The 21,147-nt window shown below is 42.7% G+C and overlaps 1 protein-coding gene across 1 annotated transcript in view; it reads left to right on the top strand.

Annotated features, from left to right (window-relative positions):
• The window catches only part of CSMD2 (CUB and Sushi multiple domains 2), a 933,956-nt gene that overhangs the window by 856,089 nt on the left and 56,720 nt on the right, over positions 1 to 21,147 (top strand). Inside the window, 9 exon segments of the mRNA XM_006862126.1 lie at positions 1,170 to 1,358; positions 4,721 to 4,867; positions 6,538 to 6,726; positions 11,463 to 11,648; positions 12,345 to 12,539; positions 13,692 to 13,865; positions 17,947 to 17,960; positions 19,249 to 19,305; positions 19,307 to 19,484. Coding sequence (XP_006862188.1) covers positions 1,170 to 1,358; positions 4,721 to 4,867; positions 6,538 to 6,726; positions 11,463 to 11,648; positions 12,345 to 12,539; positions 13,692 to 13,865; positions 17,947 to 17,960; positions 19,249 to 19,305; positions 19,307 to 19,484 — 1,329 coding nt within the window.

The raw sequence follows: 21,147 nt of genomic DNA on the forward strand, positions 1-21,147 counted from the left end.
GAAACTACCAGCTGTTCCACAGGAGAAAGATGAGGCTTTCTGCTCCCGTAAAGATTTACAGCCTCGGAAACCCTGTACAGGGTCACTATGAGTGGAAACCTACTCCATGGCACATAATCACCACCACCATGCTTTTGTAGAGTACTCTTTTACTTACCTTCTATTTTAAAACAATTTTAAAAATTAAATAAAATTTGAAAATTAGATTCTATGTGCTTAACCTCTGTCTGATACTATCTTTGTACAAACCAAACACGTTTTATAGGTCACTCTTTTGAATCTGGATATTGTTGTGAGTATATACAAACATCCTTACCTACACCAAAAACCGGATCTATGCATGTGATACGAATTGGGCTGCAAACAGCAAGGTCAGCAGTTCGAAACTACCAGCTGTTCTGTGGGAGAAAGATGAGACTTTCTGCTCCCATGAAGATTTACAGCCTCGGAACAGGGTCACTAGGAGTCGGAACCGACTCCATGGCACATACCAACAACAACAACAAGTGCATGTGAACATTAGACAAAGAATAAGGAAGACCGTAGAAGAATGAATGCATTTGAGTTATGATGTTGAATATTGGAGAAGAATATTAAATTATCAAGAACTGCCAGAAAAACAAACAAATATGTGATGGAAGAAGTACAACCAGAATGCTCCTTAGAAGCCAGTATGGCGAGACTTAGTCTCTCTCCTACTTTGGACATATTACAGGAGGAAGCAATCTCTGAAAAAGGTCATCATCCTTTGTAAAGTAGAGCATCAGCATGAAAGAGGAAGCCTCCCAACAAGATGGGTTGGCACAGTGGCAACACCCATTGTAACTACAATTGTGAGGCTGGCACAAGACCAGGCAGTGTTTCGTTTTGGTTTGCATAGGAACACTATGAGTTGGAACCGACTTGATGGCACCTAACAACAGCAAAACTAGAATGTAATTCTAACCAATTGGCCAGGCCTGAGTTCCAGCCTTACAGTAGTGTTGACACAGAAACTGAGGTCACCTCATTCCATGGAGCTGTATAATGGTGGGTATTGGGGTCTTGTTTGGATGTGCTGCAACACTGGTTTTCCAATCATTGTCTTTTGCGCCACACAAAAAACAAATGTGTTTTCCCTACTTCCACTTCCATATCATGTACCTGTGATCTCTCTCTGGTTCTCCTAGTGCACTGCCCAACAAATGAGCTCCTGACCGACTCCACAGGTGTGATCCTGAGTCAGAGCTATCCTGGAAGCTATCCCCAGTTCCAGACCTGCTCGTGGCTCGTGAGGGCGGAGCCTGACTATAACATTTCCCTCACGGTGGAGTACTTCCTCAGTGAGAAAGAGTATGATGAGTTTGAGATCTTTGATGGTAAGTAACAATGATCCTGTGGGCAGAGAGGGGAACCTGCCTCATCACCACTGGTCGGTCCATTCCTCTTTGGAGACTCGAGATGCTGTCTCTACTGAGGAGACAAACTCCAGCGCCGGTCATTGCCAGCATCCCTGCTGAAACGGAAGTGGAATTGACCTGACTGCCTAGCCATAGAGCAGGCACTTTTATGGCGTTCTTTCAGTCAGTGCTTACAGACACCCTTTATCCTTGTTTCCATTATACAGGCAGACCTAAGAGACATTGTGGGTTCCATTCCAGACCACTGCAATAAAGCAAGCATCACAGTAAAGTGACCACACAAATTATTGGTTTCCCTGTGCATATCAAAGTTTGTTTATACATACTATTGAGTAGCCCTGGTGGCATTGTACGATAAGCACTAGACCACTAACCGCAAGGTTGACCGTTCAAGCCCACCAGTGGCTCTGCAGAAGAAAGATGAGACTTTCTGCTCCTATAAAAATTTACAGCCTCTGATACCCTATACAGGGTCACTATGAATTGGAACTGACTCAGTGGTACATACCACCACTACGATAGTTTACTAGACTGTATTTGTTGTTGTTGTTAAGTACCATTGAATCTGTTCTGACCCAGAGCCACCCTGTGTAGGGTTTCCAAGGAGCAGCTGGTGGGTTTGAACCACCACATTATCCTGCAGCGCCACACCAGGACTCCATATGTTGTTGTTGTTAAGTACCATCAAGTTGGTTCCGACCCATAGCGACCCTGTATAGGGTTTCCGAGGAGCAGCTGGTGAGCTTAAACCACTGACCTTGTAGTTCAAACGGCTTTGCAGTCTGGCGCATTAACCCACAGCGCCACACCAGAACTCCATATAGGGGCAGGGAAAAAGGCGAAGACCCCCGTCAAGATAGATTGGCAACGTGGCTACAACAATGGAATCAAACATAATTGTGAAGATGGCCCAAGACTGAGCAGTGTTTCATTCTGATTCATGGGATCACTGTGAATCAGAACCAGATGAATGGTTCCTAACAATAACATAGTCTGTTAAGTGTGCAATAGCATTATGAAAGCATTGAAAATTTGAAATGTATCAGAATTACCAAAACATGACACAGAGACACAAAGTGGGCATGTGTGCTACTGGGGAAATGACATGGATAGACTTGCTTATTGCAAATTAAACATACCTTTAATTTGAAAAAAAAAAAAAAAAAAAAGAAGAAGAAGAAGAAATGTGCAGTATCTGTGAAGCACAACAAAGTGAAGTCCCATAAAACGAGGTGTGCCTGACTAGTGGAAAGCTAGGCTCAGAGAAGATAAGTAACTTACATGCCCAAGGTTTCATAGCCAAGAAATAGCAGTTCCAAATTTCATTAATTTATTCAATAAACATTTACTGTGCACCTGCCAGAAGGTTCCTGGAAGGGACAAATTGTTCCTACTCATCTACTAAGCTAAAGGTAGGCAGCTCAAACCCCTTCAGTCACTCCATAGAATAAAGGCTTGTCAGTCGGCTTCCATAAAGATTACACATTACAGCCCAGAAACCCCTATGAAGTAGTCCTACTCTGTAATACATGGGGATGGGGTCGCCGTAACTCAGAACCAACTCAATAGTAGTGGGTTTGGTTAGGGTACTCCACTTCAAGGGGTTAGGACACATCAGTGAATAAAACAAAGATTCCTGCTTTCAAGAAGCACAATGCTTACGTTGGAAAGCACTGGTGATGCTGTAGGGTAAGCACTGGACTGCTAACTACAAGGTCAGCAGTTCAAACCCAACAGCTGCTCTGCAAGAGAAAAATGCACTTTTCTGCTCCCATAAAGATTTACAACCTTGGAAACCCTGTACAGGATAGATAGAGTCAGTGGTACCTATCAACCACATCGGTGCTTACATTATAACCGAGTGAGGCAGACAGTAACCAATATGCATAAATAAATATTTAAATTCATAGGTAAGGGGTCCTGATGTGGCACCACAGGATAAGTACTCAACCTCAAGGTCAGTTTGAACCACAATATCAGTGATTCAAACTCACCAGCTGCTCCTTGGAAACCGTATACAGGGTCGCTATGAGTCTGAACTGACTCGATGGTACTTAACAACAACAACAACAAGGTGACAGGTGTTACAGAAAGAAATAGGACAGGATACTGAGCGTTCAGAACACAGAGGTGGGGAACAAGTAGCAGTATTAGAGTGGTCAGGGGCAAGTAGCAATATTAGAGTGGTCAGGGCAGGCAAACCTGAGAAAAGACTAAAAGGATGTGAGTCAGAACCCGGAACCCATTGCCATGAAAGCCTGGGCACTTGCCACTGTGACCTGCCATGTATGACAGGCCTCAGGCATCCCTGAGACCAGGGATGAATCCGTGTACAGATTCTACTGACACCATGGCTTCTCCAACTATGAGAACATTGTGAAAGCTCTGAGGCAGCCAGTGACCAAGGCTGGCTGACACCTACTGGTTAAGTCAAAGTGACCACTTAGCTGTTTAGAAACTCTTCGGCAGCAAATGCTTTCTGCAGAAGATGTGCAAAACAAAGATTTTAATATTTTGGTGCCCGTTTACATAGGTTCATCCACATGTGTCTTCTTGGGGCCTTCTTGTGCTAATCTTTTAGTCTCTTTCTAGGCCCCTGATCAACCTTCCTAGCTACGTATCACTAGGATGGTTGATCAATATAGTTCCCAATATAGGAACTTATACTGGGACTCACCAGTCCCAATACACTCTTACACCAAGCCACTTTTCCCTCTACGCAAATTGAATGACCAAATGCACTCTCCAAAGCTTTGCCTAATGGGGGAATTTTCTTTCACCACTGTCTTCGAAGACCACTCCCAGGTGAAATTATGGTGCAGCATGAACCATTTCTAACTTGCATCCATATATCAAACCAACACTTCTGTGAACCAAGCTTAGGCTTTACGGTCCTCTGTCAGCTGGTCATAGGGAAGTCCCATCGCCACTTCTGTGAGGATAACGGTGTGAGGTAGGGAATAATATCAGTGCAACATGGCAGGTTACAAGAGGGCCTGGACCACAGTTTACTTGTTCAGCTTGCTTCTCTGGACCCCCTCTTGAGTCTTCATTTGAAGAGGGGAAAAAAGTAGCAAATGATAAAAACGAGGCTTGGGGTGGTGCAAACAGTTCACATGCTCAGCCATTAACCCAGAAGCACCTCAGAAGAAATGTTTGGCAATCTACTTCCAAAAAATCAGCCACTGAAAACTAGAGTACAGTTCTACTCTGTCACACCTGGGGTTGTCATGGGTTGGAATCAACTTGACAGTCATCGGTCTAATGTAATATCTTTGACAGCCATGATCATCTATAATCTTGTGTCCTTGTCATCCCAGGTCCCTCAGGACAAAGTCCTCTGCTGAAAGCCCTCAGTGGGAATTACTCAGCACCCCTGGTTGTCACCAGCTCAAGTAACTCTGTGTACCTGCGCTGGTCATCTGACCATGCCTACAATCGGAAGGGCTTTAAGATTCGGTATTCAGGTGAGTAAAAGACAAGGACTCATGAGAAGAACTACAGCCTCTGAGCTCCATAAATCTCTCCCAATAAGCCCTGGACCACCTCTCAGTCCCGGTGACAGAGCTTCTCCATGGGCAGCTTTCTTCTTCCTTGAGGTCTTTCACCCAACGCTGTACCCAGGGTCTTTGGCATTTTCCTACCTCCCCTTTTTCTACTCCACTCCTCCCTTTAAAGGAGCTCTGGTAGTGTAGTGGTTATGAACTGGGCTGAAACTGCAAGGTCAGCAATTCAAAACTACCAGCTGTTCCGCGGGAGAAAGTTGACGCTTTCTGCTCCCGTAAAGATTTACAGCCTCGGAAACCTTGTACAGGGTCGCTATGAGTCAGAACCGACTCCACGGCACATAACCACACCTCCCTTTTAACTGCCTCCCTCTCTTCTGCTTCTTATGCTTCCAGTGTGTGTCTTTTGGCTAAGTTTAACTATTATGTACCTAAAGGTTGATCCTATCCTTAATGCTGTTGAAATGTGAACAAATGTTCTTTAAAACTGAAAAGCCCTAAGCTAGATCTCCAGATGGCAAATATTGTGTAGGCAGCAAAGGATGGGCTACATTTTAAGTCCATAGCATCTCTTTTGCTCTGCAAGCCATATGACAGGGTCAGATCAAAGGCCAGACAGCTGGCTAGGACACCAGTCTAAAAAAGAGCATGAAAATATCACTGGAAATGAAATAAGATGAAGGAAATCAAATTTCTGTGAGCTCCCATAATGGAAATTGCTGTTTGTAGTTTAAAAAAAACAAAAACTTGGTAAGTGTCTTGATGTCCACTTTGAAGGAGGGTGGGTCCAGGCTTTGCATGCTTGAAGGCAGAAATGTCTAGCTTGGGACATAGCGGAGAGATGAAATAGTAACACTAGCAATTCTGCTCAATACTCTTTCCCCTGTCTGCATTTGACCTGCATGACAAATAAGTGTTAGACCTATTTTTAGAGAATGTTGGTTGGAAGAGATGTCCAGTTATAACCTGCCTGAGGTTCCATTTGTCTCAGTGTATCTTTTCTCATGGGTCACCTACATGGAAGACCACCCAGATGAGCAGTCTTAAGAAACGTTGACGATGACTTCCAAGGAAGAGCATGCCAGATGAAGCTGAGGGGAGCCTTGGGGGAATGGATCTCCCGTTTCTCTGCAGAGTTGATCCAATCTTCCTGTGCACATGAGAGGCAGGGTGGCATCATGACAGGTGCCCCAGGTTCATTGATAAGCTCTGTCCCGCATGAGCTGTGTGATTATTAGACAAGCCACTGAAACTCTTTGGGCCTCTGTTTCCTCATGATTAAAAGAAACTTTGGCATTGATGGTCCTTACGGTATCTGTGTTCACCATCTGTTTGGTAACTGAATGGATTCAAGAGTCTGAACTAAGCTGGACAGTCAGTGCTGCCTTCAAGCTGCAAAGGGGACACCATACTTGATGTAGCTGAGTTGTATTGTCTTTTGTTTAATCTTTACTAAACTTGAAACTCACTAGCTCTTTTTCAGTACAAACCATTTTGAGCTTTTTAATGAGCAGTGGGTCTGGCATGGAGAAGACAGGCCCTGATGTTCCAGGGAGAGTGAGAGGAAGGAGTGGGAGTGAGAGGCACTTCTTATGTGAACCTGGTTCCCTGAGTCTCATCTTGTTGTTTAGCCCCTTACTGCAGCCTACCTAGGGCTCCCCTCCACGGCTTCATCCTGGGCCAGACCAGCACCCAGCCTGGAGGCTCCATCCATTTTGGCTGCAATGCCGGCTACCGCTTAGTGGGACACAGCATGGCCATTTGTACTCGACACCCTCAGGGATACTACCTATGGAGTGAGGCCATCCCTCTCTGTCAAGGTGAGCTGATAGGTGGGACGGGGATGGCAAGGTGCCTCGGGATCCTACTCTCATCTTGAGTTTGTCCCTGTACCAATCACTTCCAAATGTGGTCTCCTAATTGACAATTGACTTATTCTTTCAGCAAACATTTATTGAAGATCCATAATAGCTCAAACCCTGGGGATATGCATATGCATAAAACATAGTCTCAGAGCAGTGGGGGAGATGGATATGTAAGTAGATAAATACACAACAACAGAGCAAGGAATATGATCTGAACAGAGTGTGGGAGCCCCGAGCTAACAACAGACCTGCTTCCTCTTGAGCAGCCAAGAAGTCTCCCAGTGAGGGATACTTGAGCTTTGACTCATCGAATAGGAAGTTGTGTGCCAGGCACCGGGAAGGAAAATATTCAAGCAGCAAGAAGAGTGTGTGCAAAAAGCATACTCATGGAATGTACAGAGATCATAATCTATGAGAAGCAATTTGGACTGGTTGTCTTTGGCAGGTCCTGGGAGATGAGGGAGTAGAGGGAACCAGAACTGAGACTGTTATGAACCACAACCACAGCCAGCATGGATCGGGCATTTGCTATATACCAGGCAGTTTGCATGCATTGCCTGCTATAACTGATTGGATTCTTCCTTAAAGTAATGTATATTCAGAGTCCCTGTGTGGGACAATGAATGCAATGGACTGCTAACTAAGAGATTGGAGTCTATCTAAAGGCTTGCAGAGGCTCTTTGAAAGAAAAGTCTTAGTGATCTACTTCGGAAACACCAACCACTGAAAACCCCATGTAGCACAGTTCTATTCTGACATGTGTGGGGTTTCCATGAGTCAGAATCAACTTAATGGCAACACGTTTAATATACCTTCAAACTAGAAATCTGAAAAATCTACAATACAGCAAAAGGAAAAAGTGAAAATGGTTTATAACCCCATCATGTGACACCTCACTGTTAATGTTTTGGTGCATTTCCTTCTTTTAGTATTGTTCACAAATGGGATAATTAGTACACAAAGCCCCTAATATTTTGTTTCGATATTTCATGTAATTAAGTATTGTTCCTCATTAATATCGATGTTTATGAAGCATATATGAGAAATCAAGCATTTATTCAAGTGTCATCTTCTTGTTGCTCATAGAGATGAGGTCTTGGTGTTTTGCTACTGTAGATAGTCCTGGTATATAAAAAACCCTTAGCCTGTCTTTGTCAACATGCATAGTTAGTTCCCTAAATTAATTCCTAAAACTGAGATTGTTAAATTGTTGGTTGTTGAGTTGAGTCCAACTCATAACAACTTAATATAAAACAGAAAAAATACTGCCTGGTCCAACGACATACTCATAAGCATGTCTGTTTGAGCCCATTGTGGCCAACACTGTGTCAGTCCATCTCACTGAGAGCCTTCCCCTTTTCCACTGAATTCCACCAAGCATGTCCTTCTCTAGCGATTGGTCCCTCCTGCTGACTTGTCCAAAGTAACCAAGATGAAGTCTTGCCTCCTTGCTTCTAAGGAGCATTCTGATTGGACTTCCTTCAAGTCTGATTTATTCCCATAACTTATGCAAAATTTATGTTGTTTAATTCATATGGCCAAATGGCTCCCCTCAAAGTTTGTCCTCCTTTGTATTTCTACCAGCAGCAGGTAAAAGTTGTCCTTTCTCTCACCTTCTCATCAGCATGTCCTGCACTGGGAAGAAAAGAAGCCGATTCCAAACTGTGTCAACAAAAACAGGCAGCTCCACTCTCTGATTTTACTTTTCATTGGTTCCCAGTGTGGTGAAGTGCTTGGTAGCGGAGTGGTTACGAATCGGGCTGCGAACCTTAAGGTCAGCGGTTCGAAACTACCAGCTGCTCCGCGGGAGAAAGATGAGACTTTCTACTCCCATAAAGATTTACACCCTCGGAAACCCTGTACAGGGTCGCTATGGGTCGGAACCGACTCGACGGCACTTAACAACAACAACAACAAAAATCATCTAGGTATGGCCCTATAGGATAAGCACTGAACTGCAAGGTCGGTTTGAACCACAAAGTTGGCGGTTCAAACTCACCAGCAGCTCCTAGGAAGCCCTAGATGGGGTTGCTATGAGTCGGAACCGACTCCACAGCACACAGCCACCACAGCCACCAGACTGCTATGGACTCCTGGTGTGGTGCTGTTGATTAATGCCCCGGACTGCAAAGTCCACTTGAACTGGGAGAGCTGCGGTTCAAGTTCACCAGCTGCCCCTTGGAAACCCTATACAGGGTTGCTATGGGTTGGGAACCTGACTCGACAGCACTTAGCAACAACAACAACAACAACAACAACAACAGCAACAAAAAGGCTACTATCTGGAGCCCTGGTATGGCGCTGAAGTATAAGCACTGGACTGCAAGGTCGTTTTGAATGGCAAGGTCGGCAGGTCAAACCCACCTACTGCTCTTCAGAAACACTATACAGAATCTTTATGAATTAGAACTGACTCAACAGCGCTTAGCAACAATAACAGCAGGCTCTGTCCACTTGTCCAGTACTGTTCTGTCCCCAACCCCAGTCTCCCACTGATGTCCCCTCTGTGCTCTTTGTAATCCTAGTTCCATGGCCAATAAGCCCAGAAGGTTCTCTTCAGTTCTTCTCTCCATGAAGACTATGTGTCTTCCCTAAGAACATATACGCTACGACCCTTCCAAGTACTATAGACTCAGAGCAACTCTACAGGGCAGGGTAGAACTGCCCCATAGGTTTTCCAAGACTCTCCATCTTTATAGAATCTGGCGGCCACATCTTTCTGCAGCCAAGCAGTTTCAGTTAGCAATCTAACACTCAACCACTGCAACACCAAGGAAAAGGTGTTAATTCCATTTCTTGTGTACCCAGGGCCAGGAAAGAAACTGAAGCTCTTCCAATTTCCAGTGTCCTATTGCTTCTTCCAAACCATTCATTTTCCACCTACAAATACTCACATATCTCTGCAGATACTAACCAAGTCTGTTTCTGTGCATTCTAATGCTTTGTCTATCCCTCCTCCCTCCTACTCACCTGTTGTTTCACTCTACAGAGTATTTTCCTTCAAGATCACTTCTCAACACAGGCTTCAAATACTTTTTGATTCTATTCCTTTCTTTCCTACCCACAGGAAGTGTTCCTCAACTGCCTCTGGGTTAGTGGGGGACTGCATTTGGCATGGAAATCATGATGTTCTGGCTTCTACAGGCTGGGAAAATCTCCTTTTAGTTATCCAACAAAAAGGGTCCCACCAGGGCAGTGAAAAGTGGCTTCTGCCTACTTTCTTCACCTGTTTTATCCAGATTGACTCTGCAGGCAAAATGCCAATAAAATTCTAAGTATTTTTTAAAGGCATTCAAGGGAGTAGGGCAGTTGATTGAGGAGCTCCAAGGCATGCTGTTTAGGTATCAGAAGAGTATTTTATCCATTCCTTGTGTTTTCCTGGTCCTTGTCTTTTGCTGTCATGTCTGATCTTTGAATACTTCTTCAGCTTGGTATTCCAGCCCATCTCCTCTGGACAGTCTTTTCTTCCCCACATTATAATGAAACCCTAACTCTGCCTTTTTTGGGGTCTTGATATCTTAGAAGCATCGGGCATCATTGTTAACCAATGTGGATAAGGTCTTTTCTCTACTGAGGCTTATTCAGGTTTTGAGTAGAAGAATTCTGAGCTCTAAACCAATTGCAGCATTAGTGGATATTTGATTCCAATTAATTTCTATCTATAATAGCCCAATCTGTGTTGGAAGAAGTACAGCCAGAGTGCTCCTTAGAGGCCAGGATGGCCAAACTTCGTCTCTCATACTTCAGACATATTGTCAGGAGGGACCAGTTGCAGGAGAAGGATATCATGTTGGGTGTGGTGGAGGGTCAGAGAAAAAGAGGAAAACCCCCAGCGAGATGGATTGGCAAAGTGGCAGCACCAATGGGCTCAAGTGTGGCAACAATTGTGAGGTTGACCCAGGACCAGGTAGTGTTTTGTTCTGTTGTACATAGGGTCACTATAAGTTGGTACCGACTCGATGGCACCTAACAACAATGACATAATAGCTCCCGAGCTATCCAAGGGCAAGCATAATTTCTAAGTATTTGGTTATTGGTTGGTTTTTGTTTTTCTTCTTCTAAAGGTATTTATCCACTAGATCTCTGTCATGAGTAACAAGTTGAGTTGAGTAGGTGGCAGCAATGAGTGGCTAGAGAGGCAGCCTTCATGTTGAGAGTCCTTAAGTCCTAGAATTAAAAGAGATTCACTCTGCGATGGCAGCTTTTATAGGACCCAGCTCTGAGTCTGTCTCTCCAGGGTGTTTTCTTTCCCACTGTAAGTGGGCAAGGATAGCCTCTGTGTTTTATTTAGAGAACAGATGACTACAGCCCTCTACACAATTCATGGAAAAGATAGACAAGAACTGGTATCACTCTATGGTCTCACCCTCCCATATGTCTTCCTGTCATGTTTTTTTTTCCCCCTTTGCTAGCTCTTTCCTGTGAGATTTTGGGGTGAGGCATCTTTGCTCCATTTAAGCCATCAGCACACTTCTGTTTTCCATCTTCCCAAATCAGTTTTTACTCTCTAGTCTACTGCTGATTTTCCCATTTTCTTTTTTCTTTTTTTTGTTATGATGCTTTCCCCTTTTATTTGTAATTTTCTGTAGTTTTATTGAGGTCTTGGATGAGAGGAAAGAAAACAAATAAGTTCTCAGACCACCATCTTGAACCAGAAATCCTCATGACATATTTTTTCCCCCCTTTGGTAGCTCTTTCTTGTGGGATTCCTGAGGCTCCAAAGAACGGAATGGTGTTTGGAAAGGAGTACACAGTGGGGACCAAGGCTGTGTATAGCTGTGGCGAAGGCTTCCACCTCCAGGCAGGCGCAGAGGCCACAGCTGAGTGTCTGGAGACGGGCGTGTGGAGCAATCGCAACTTCCCCCCACAATGTGTCCGTGAGTCTTTGGGTGGTGGGCAAGGGGTACGATGAGCAGCTGAGAAGATTCCTACAAAAAGTGGACAAAAGGCCCAATAATGAGAAAAATATGTTCATGGAAGGATTCAAGAAGAGGAGATGTGTGGGTGGTATCCTCTGCTGGGTGCGGTTCTGACTTAAAAGTCATCTCAAAGTCCTGATAGACCAGTGTGCCCTGAGATGCTTCCATAAATCAGCACAGAACTTAGAAAGAATTTGATCCATTCCCTTTTAGATGGAAAGTTTGTCTGGCTGTCCCTTAATCACAAAACTCTAAACTGATAAAGCTGAAGTTCAGCTTCAAGATTAAAGTTGCATAAGTCTAGTCAACCATATCCATTCCAAAGATGTGGGAGTTTGGGGACCTACTCCCCAGCATTCAAATTTGACAACTTTTCCCGTGAAAATTGAGATTTCTGTCTTCTTTTGGAAGATGAAGTTGGAACCTTCAGTCTCACATCCAAAAATTGGCAAATGAATGCCACCTCCCTTTTTTTCTGCAAGACCTGCACACTCTCAGTTGCCATATTCCCCACCCAGCCCACTTATCACTTACCAAAGCTGCCTAGGGACTGAAGATTCCTGGACTCAATTATTTCAACATTAAGGTCCAGCTCTGAGCTCTTGCCAGTGTCTTCCATTATTAATTCATTAAGCTCCTTCCTTGTTTCTCCAGCTGTGACCTGTCCCGATGTTAGCAGCATCAGTGTGGAACATGGCCGATGGAGGCTCATCTTTGAAACACAGTACCAGTTCCAGGCCCAGCTGATGCTCATTTGTGACCCCGGTTACTACTATACTGGCCAAAGGGTTATCCGCTGTCAGGCCAATAGCCAATGGAGCCTGGGGGATTCTCTGCCCACCTGCCAAAGTAAGCCCAGGAGGGGAGATTGGACAAGATAGTCATAGAGCCTCTAGCTCTAAACTGTCTCATACATGGGGTGAAGTGGGGCAGGAAGAAGTGGGTTATCACATGGGGTTGCAGTATATTTCTTTGGGATACTTACTTGAAATTAAGATCTGGGGATATGCCTGCTCCTTTAAAGAAGTACTTCTTGGCACCTTATTAAAAACTGTCCTTTCTTTAGAAAAGCATATACTAATTCACTTATTCAACATTCATGAGGTTCCTACCATATGCCTGGTACCACAGATTTCAAAGGAAGGTCTGGGTGGCACATCACAGCATCTACTACAATCTTCATAATATGAATCAGGAAGGCCTAGAGGAAGTAAATGATTGAAACAGGATAGACAATGATAGCTTGTCATTGAGAAATGGGAAGTTTAAGACTGAGTGGGAGAAGAAGTAGAATTGGCCCATACCTAGAGCCCAAGACCTGGTGTGGCGCTGTGGGTTAATGCGCCAGACTGCAAAGCCATTTGAACTGCAAGGTCGGTGGTTCAAGCTGACCAGCTGCTCCTCGGAAACCCTATCCAGGGTCGCTATGGGTCAGAACGAATTCAATGGCACTTAACAACAACAACAAGAGCCCAAGACACTTGTATGAATGCATGGTAGTTCAGACTCCACTGTGAAGTATCACCATGCATACAGCAGAATAAAAGAAGTAATGAGTGTGTAACACACATTCCAGTGAAGCTACCCACATTTTCTTGTAGTCTTGGCCTCATCTCACAGGCCTGTTAGTGGTGCTAAGAAGGAATGTGAGGCTGCAACTGGGCTCAGCAAAACAGAACAGTGGAATAGAAATTGGTTTCCAATGTCTGCTAACCAGGGTACACATCCAGATCATCTGAGGAGTTTTTATAAAATTCACATGCCTAGGTCTTATCTCCAGAGATTGTGACTCATGGGTCTAGAATGGAGCCTGACATTATAAAAGCTTTCAGGTGTTTCTGGTAATGCCTGCAGTTGAGAATCTCTGCTGCCATCTGGTTAATGAGCTCCAATAGAGTAAGATTGACCAGGTCTTATTTTTGCCATTATTCTGGCCAATCCAACACAGCATGAGTCCCTCCTCTCAGGGCCGACGACTGAGCACCTTGTCATCTTTTTTAGTCATTTCCTGTGGAGAGCTCCCCCTCCCCCCCAGTGGACACCGCATTGGAACATTGTCCGTCTATGGAGCAACTGCCATCTTTTCCTGCAATTCCGGCTACACACTGGTGGGCTCCAGGGTGCGGGAGTGCATGGCCAATGGACTCTGGAGTGGCTCTGAAGTCCGCTGCCTTGGTAAGTGGCCACCCCAGGCCTGTACTACCCAGTTTTCCTTCTCAGTACAGGTTAGATTTTTTTTTCCAAAGCTGAGATACAATCTTTGAACAATATCATTTGACCTAGGTTCATAAAATGTTTACTCTAAGCTAGTTTAACACCATTATTGGGCATCTACTTTGACTAATACTCTCTGATAGCATTCCTTAGGATGCCCAAAAGAAGAATCAGTCTTCAAGTCTCACGAGACAAACCTTTGGTGGGTTCCGATCTGGAAGAGGCTTTGTATTAGTCGTTGTGTGAGGTTGACCTCCCAACTACTACTACAAGAGATACATTCTTGTAGTATAACTGAAAATGCCTTTTATGCCATCTATTAGCAAATTCATTTGTGAATAAATGTATGTATACCACCAGTCAGTTGTTGCTGAGATACTGGAAGCTTTGCCACCGGTACTTCAAATTCCATCTGTGTCACCCATGGTGGCCTCGCTTCAGTGGGGGTTCCAGATTAAGTCACAGTAGGAAGAAGGGCCTAATGATTGATTTCTAACACAGTTGGCCAGTGAAAGTCTGATGAATAGCAATGGATCTAGTGCCACAAGTGTCTAATTTAGTGCCACAAAATGAACCTCTCAGGTTGGACCACATTCAAAATAGGACTGGGGAAGAGCTACTTCCTCAAAGCTGAGTCAACCTTACTGATATGGGTGGGCTAAAGCTCTTCCAGATCTTCATTTGCTAGTGTGGCAATATTCAAAATGAGTAGAAACTTCTGCAAACATCCATTAATAATCATAACAAGGATTATATAAAGAAAGATGTGTCATCAAATTGGAAGAAGACTCAGTAACAACCTGCAAAAAGCAGCTGGTACAATTTTACCTGCTGAAAGTGAAGAGAACTTGAAATACTTACTGATGAAAATCAAAGACTACAGACAATGAAAAAGTGTAATATTAGCAACCAAAACAAGGCCAGGAACCAGTTGTGGAACAGACAATCAATTGCTTATATGCAAGTTCAGACTGAAGCTAAAGAATTTTTTTTAAAGTCCACAAGAATCAAAATATTTTCTTGAGTGTATCCCACCTAAATTTAGAGACCATCTCAAGAACAGATTGATACATTAGATACTAATGACCAAAGACCAGAAGAGCTGTTGGATGACATCAGAAACATCATACAGGAAGAAAGCAAAAGGTCTAAAAGACAGGAAAGAAGGAAAAGACCAAAATGGATATCAGAGGAGACTCTGAAACTTGCTCTTGAGCATTGTTGTGATGGTGGTTAAGTGTCATTGAGTCATTTCCGACTGATAGCAATCCTGTATAGGGTTTCTGAAGTTTAAAAAGTCTTCACAGGAGCAAAAAGCCTCATCTTTTCTCCCAGTGAGTGGCCAGCTAACTCAAACCACTGACCTTGTGATTTGTAGTCCAGGACATAGAGAAGCTGAAGTCACTAGAAGAATGAGGGAGTAAAAGAACTAGACAGAAATTTTCAAAGGGCAGCTCGAGAAGACCAAGTCAAGTATTATAATGAAATGTACAAAGACCTGGAGTCAGAAAACCAAAAGGCAAAGAACATGCTCAACATTTCTCAAGTTAAAAGAACCGAAGAAAATGGTTAAGTCTTGGATTGCAGTATTGAAGGATCCTAGTCCTGGTGGCACTGTGGGTTAATGCACTGGACTGCAAAATGGGTTTGAACCACAAGATTGGTGGTTCAAGCTCACCAGCTGCTCCTTGAAAGCCCTATACAGAGTCAGTATGGGTCTGAATCAACTCAACAACACTTAACAACAATAACAAAATATGGAATAACAAAATATGGGCATCAAAATAAAATGGAAGGACACTCCCCAACCCCCCCTCCAAAATAAACAGAGGGAATGGAAGCAAAATAAACAGAGAGAATATGCACAGAGGAGATTGTAATCATTGCAATGAAACAATGGTGTAAAGCTGATGTTCTCCCATGTAAACTGTCACTCAGTTCACAATAAAACCTTAAAAACAAAGAAAAGATGGAAGGAGTAAACAGAGTCATTGTACCAAGAAGAATAGGTCAGTGTTCAACCAGGTAGCATAGATCGACAACTGATGGTGTTGAAGAAAGAAGTTCAAGCAAACAACATGTCTTCAGGAATTGACGTAATATAAATTGAAATGTTTCAACAAACTAATGCAGTGCTGAGGCACTCAACACATTTATGCCAAGATTTTTGGAAGACAGCCACCTGGCCACCTATTAGAAGAGATCCATATTTGTACCCATTCCAAAAAGAGGTACCACAACGGAACGTAGAAATCATAAAACAGTATTATTAATACATATCACATGCAAGTAAAATATTGCTGAAGATAAATAAAAAACTATTACAGCTGTACATTGATAAGAAGCTGCCATAAATTCAAGCTTCAGGATTCAGACGACTACGTAGAATGAGGGATAGCATTACTGACATCAGCTAGATCTTGGCTGAAAGCAGGAAATACAAGAAATTTGCTTACGTGTGCTTTATTTACTATGCAAAGGTATTCAACTATGTGGATCATAATAAATTATGGATGACATTGTGAAGAATGGGGATTTCAGAACACTTCATTTTGCTTATGAGGAACCTGTATGTATGGCTTCCTCTGCATTCTACTGTATGGATTATAACAAATTATGGATAACATTACAAAGAATGAACATTCTAGAACACTTAACTGTGCTCATGCAGAACCTGTACATAGACCAGGAGGTAGCCATTGGAACAAAACAAAGGAATACCGTGTGACTTAATATTAGGAGAGGTATGCATCAGGGTTGTATCCTTCACCATACTTATTCAATGTGTATGCTGAGCAAATAGTCCACGAAACTAGACTATATAGACAAGAACACAGCATCAGGATTGCAGGAAGACTAAAGAACAACCTGAAATATGCAGATGACACAACCTTGCTTGCTAAAAGTGAAGAGGACTTGAAGAACTTACTGATGTAAGTCCTTCAAGTCTGCCGTATGGATTACACCTCAACATAAAGAAAACAAAGATTGTCACAAGTGGACCAAAAAACATTGTGAAAAACCAAAAATATTGACATTGTCAAGGATTTCATTTTACTTTGATTCACAATCAATGCTCATGGAAGCAGCAGTCAAGAAGTCAAATACCGTATTACATTGGGCAAATCTGCTGTAAAAAGACCTCTTTAAAGTGTTTTAAAGCAAACATGTCACTTTGAGGACTAAGATGCAACTGGCCCAAGCCAAGGATATTTTCAGTTGCTTCTGATATATGTGAAAACAACAATGAATAAGGAAGACTAAAGAAAAAATGAAACATTTGAATTATAGTGCTTGCAAAGAATAGTGACATTACCATTGACTGCCAGAAGAACAAATAAATCTGTCTTGGAAGAAGTACAACCAGAATGCTTCTTAGAAGTTGAGGACAGTGATATTTCATCTCATGGACTTTGAACACATTATCAGGAGGGACCAATCCCTAGAAAAACCATCATGCTTTGAAAAGGACATCATGTTTCAAAAAGTAGAAGGCCAGCAAAAAAAAAAAAAAAGGAAGACCTTCACTGAGCTAGATTGATACAATGGCTGCTATAATGGACTCAAAGATAACAATTGTGAGAACTGGACAGTGTTTCCTTCTGTTGTACACAGAGTTGCTATGAGTCAGAAGCTTCTCGATGGCACCTAAAAACAACATGGACTACCAGAAGAGCAAAAAATCTGTGTTGGCAGGAGTACAGCCAGAATGCTCCTTAGGAATGAGGATGGCAAGACTTCACCTCATTTCCCTTGAACATGTTATCAGAAGGGACCAGTTCCTGGAGAAAGATATCATGCCTGGTAAAGTAGAGGGGCCAATGAAAAAGAGGAAGACTTTGAACATGATGGATTGATACAGTGGTTCTAACAATGGCCTGTAACATAGCAAGGACTCAGGATGACACAGGATGGGGCAGAGTTGTTAAGTTGTACGTAAGGTCACAATAGCTTGTACATTCTTGATGACATCTAATAACAACAAAAATATATGTGTATGTTTCAGAAGAAAAGCCTGTTAATCCACTTCCCCAAAAATCAGCCACTGAAAACTCTGTGTAGCACAGTTTGCTGAAACCCATGGGGTAGCCATGAGTCATGCAGCTCAGAGACAGCTTATTGTTTGGTAGTATGTATATGTGTGTGCATGTATGTGAACTGGCCCTGGTGGTGCAGCGGGTTAAGTAAGCATCAGCTTGCTAACCAAAAGATTGGAAGTTCGAAGCCCCCAAACACTCCATGGGAGAAAGATAATGCCATTTCTTAGATAAAATTTTACAGCCTCAGAAACTCTATGTAGCAGCTCTACTCTGTCCTATAGGATCATTATGAGTTGAAATCCCTCCACAGCAGTGATTGACTTTTGGTGTGTGTGTGTAATAAGCAAGTGACAGAGGAATTAAACAGCCAATGGACAAAGTTAGCCTTTCCTCATGGCTAATGCATTCCCTGCCGGAGTCAGTGAATTACTCCTTTTTAGATTCTGAAGTTCTCTCTCCTCTCACTCCTTTCCTGGTCCTCTTTAAGTGTAAGGAAGAGTCCCAGTCATACAAACCTAACAGGATAGAGTGGCTGGTTTGTCCCTAGTTGCAAATGCTGCCCTCCCACTACCTCAGGTCCCCATTAGGAACAGTCAATCGTTTTTTCCCCACAGAGCTAAAAGATTCTGGTAGAAATACTAGGAATACACTCTAACCAAATCCCATTTTGTAACTCACCTAGGTTTATCTTGTCTGTGTTCCTCACCACTCAAGGATACAGAAGAATGACTTTAGCCAAACCATCTGTGTTTACATAGTTATTTTCAGCATAACTAGGCTTTAAATGCCTTCATTCAGAGAGCAATGACACCACATCCCCACCCCACACCATGCAGAAGCTGTTCAGTAGATGTTGGTTGATGAAAAAAAGAGACCTGTGCACCCTGAGACAGGGAGCAAACTGATCATTTCTCAACCACGTAACTAAAACCCAGATATGGATGGCCAGGAACACATACTGTTAATAGTATGTGACATTGAGATTTAGCATTGACAATTCCTTAACAGCATTTCTATCATTTCTAGAATCCCTGAAGTCAAAGGAAGGAAAAGGGGGGAAATAACGGGTGGTTGTGTTGTCATTATTGTTGTTGTTGTTGTTGTCAAGTCAGTCCCCAACTCATGGCAACCTCATGTACAATAGAACAAACTGTCTGGCCCTACTCCATCCTCAAGACCCATTGTGGATCAAACTCTCGTGATATATAGCATTTTCATTGGCTGGTTTGAGGAACTCAATCATCAGGCTTTTCTTCCTAATCTAAGTCTGAAAGTCCTGCTTTTGTCCTTTTCCCTACCCTAAGTTCCACCTCGTTTTCTATGAGCTTCTCATTGATTTACTCTCTCCTTCTATCCTCCGCCACAGCTGGACACTGTGGGACTCCTGAGCCCATCGTGAATGGACACATCAATGGAGAGAACTACAATTACCGGGGCAGCGTTGTGTATCAGTGCAATGCCGGCTTCCGCCTGATCGGCATGTCTGTGCGCATCTGCCAACAGGATCATCACTGGTCGGGCAAGACCCCTTTCTGTGTGCGTAAGTATGTTGGCCACTCTCCCTAGTCATGGGGCTCAGATTCAGCATGCAGTTTCTCCCTAGTTTTATTATTAGATTACCCAGAGGTTTTTGTATGTTTTTTGTTTGTTTTTTTACCTTTCAAAGATGTGATCTTTACATCCATCTCTTTTCAGTTCTCTGCCTAATACTGCCTTCATCTTTATTATTTTTCTTTCTTGCATTTTCTTCTGGTTTGCTTTTTTGTTCTTTTTCTAGCATTTGAATTATGCATTTGATTCATTTATTTTCATTCTTTCACATTTTTTACTTTTCATGTGCTCATGACTGAAATTTCCTCTGATAACTGTTCTAATATGTAAGGTTTTATTGAATCTTTAAAAGAAATGCTCTGATTTAGATGTTCATTTACCCTGTCACAGAAGTTTTGTGTGTTTTATTGTGGTTTCGGTGAAAGTTTACAAGCAAATTTGTTTTCTCTTTAATAACTTACACATTCCTTGTTTGTTGACATTAGTTGCTATAACAACCCTTCCCACTTCCTCCCTGGGTTTTCTGTTTCTATTCATGGTCCTTTCCTGCCCCTTCCTGAATTCTGAGCTTTATCTGGGGGCTAATGTTGCTTTCTTTGTCTCATATGGTTGGTTGGTTGTTCTGAGGAATATGTTTCTCATGGTTATTATTGTTCACTTTATAGGTCTATCTTTTAGGCTGAATGAGGATTCCCAGCAGTGGGTTAGAGTCTAGGTTTGAAGGATGCCTTAGAGGGGTTCCATAGTCTTTCAGACTGTTAAGTCCGGGCTTTTTCTATGATTGCAGTTTTGTTGGACATTTTCCTTCCTGTCTGCATGGGCCTTCTATTGGGATCTCGATCTGAATGGTCAGTAGTGGTAGCTGGGCTTTTCTGGTCTTGTCAGTGGAGGCTCTGGTTCACGTGGCCCATTAGTCCTTTGAACTAGTTGTTTCCTGGAGCCTTTAATTTTCTTCACTCATCTTCACTCCAGATGGGAAGAAACAAATAGTTGCATCTTCGATGGCCACTTGTAATTTGAAAATTGTGGGTTTTAGCTTTAAAAAGATCTTTCTTTATCATTTTTAGTATTTTTTGGTTTTAATTCATTTTCTAATATTAGGACTGCTTTCATCCTCTTTCCATGTGGTGCAGTGGATTAATGCGCTGGACTGCGAAGTCAGTCTGAAGCTCAAGGTCGGCAGGTGGCTCAAACTCACGAGCTGCTCCTCAGAAACCCTATGCAGGGTCCCTATGGGTCAGAGTCGATTCTACAGCACTTAACAACAAGTGCACATTTGCCCACCTATTTATTTGGCCTTTCCGATGTGTCTCTTTTATATAAAAATTGGGTTTTACCAATTTGAAAATCTTTTTCATATAATTGTTATTGAGTGCCGTGGAGTTGGTTCTGATTCATAGCAACACTGTATTGGGTTTCCAAGGAGCGGCTGGTGAATTTGAACCACCAGTCTTGAAGTTCAAACCAACCTTGCAGTCCAGTGCTAATCCTACAGCATGGATTTAACTCTTTCACAAGTATTCATATGACTGATATGTTTAATTCCAGTTATGTCGTGCTTTATGTAATTATTATGTACAAGGGTGTTCCAAAAAGTTCATGTAAAGAATCTTTTATCTTCTCATTTAATTTTTCCTCAAACGTTTTGAAGC

This window comes from Chrysochloris asiatica, unplaced genomic scaffold (assembly GCF_000296735.1).
Source record: "Chrysochloris asiatica unplaced genomic scaffold, ChrAsi1.0 scaffold00047, whole genome shotgun sequence".
NCBI lineage: Eukaryota > Metazoa > Chordata > Mammalia > Afrosoricida > Chrysochloridae > Chrysochloris > Chrysochloris asiatica.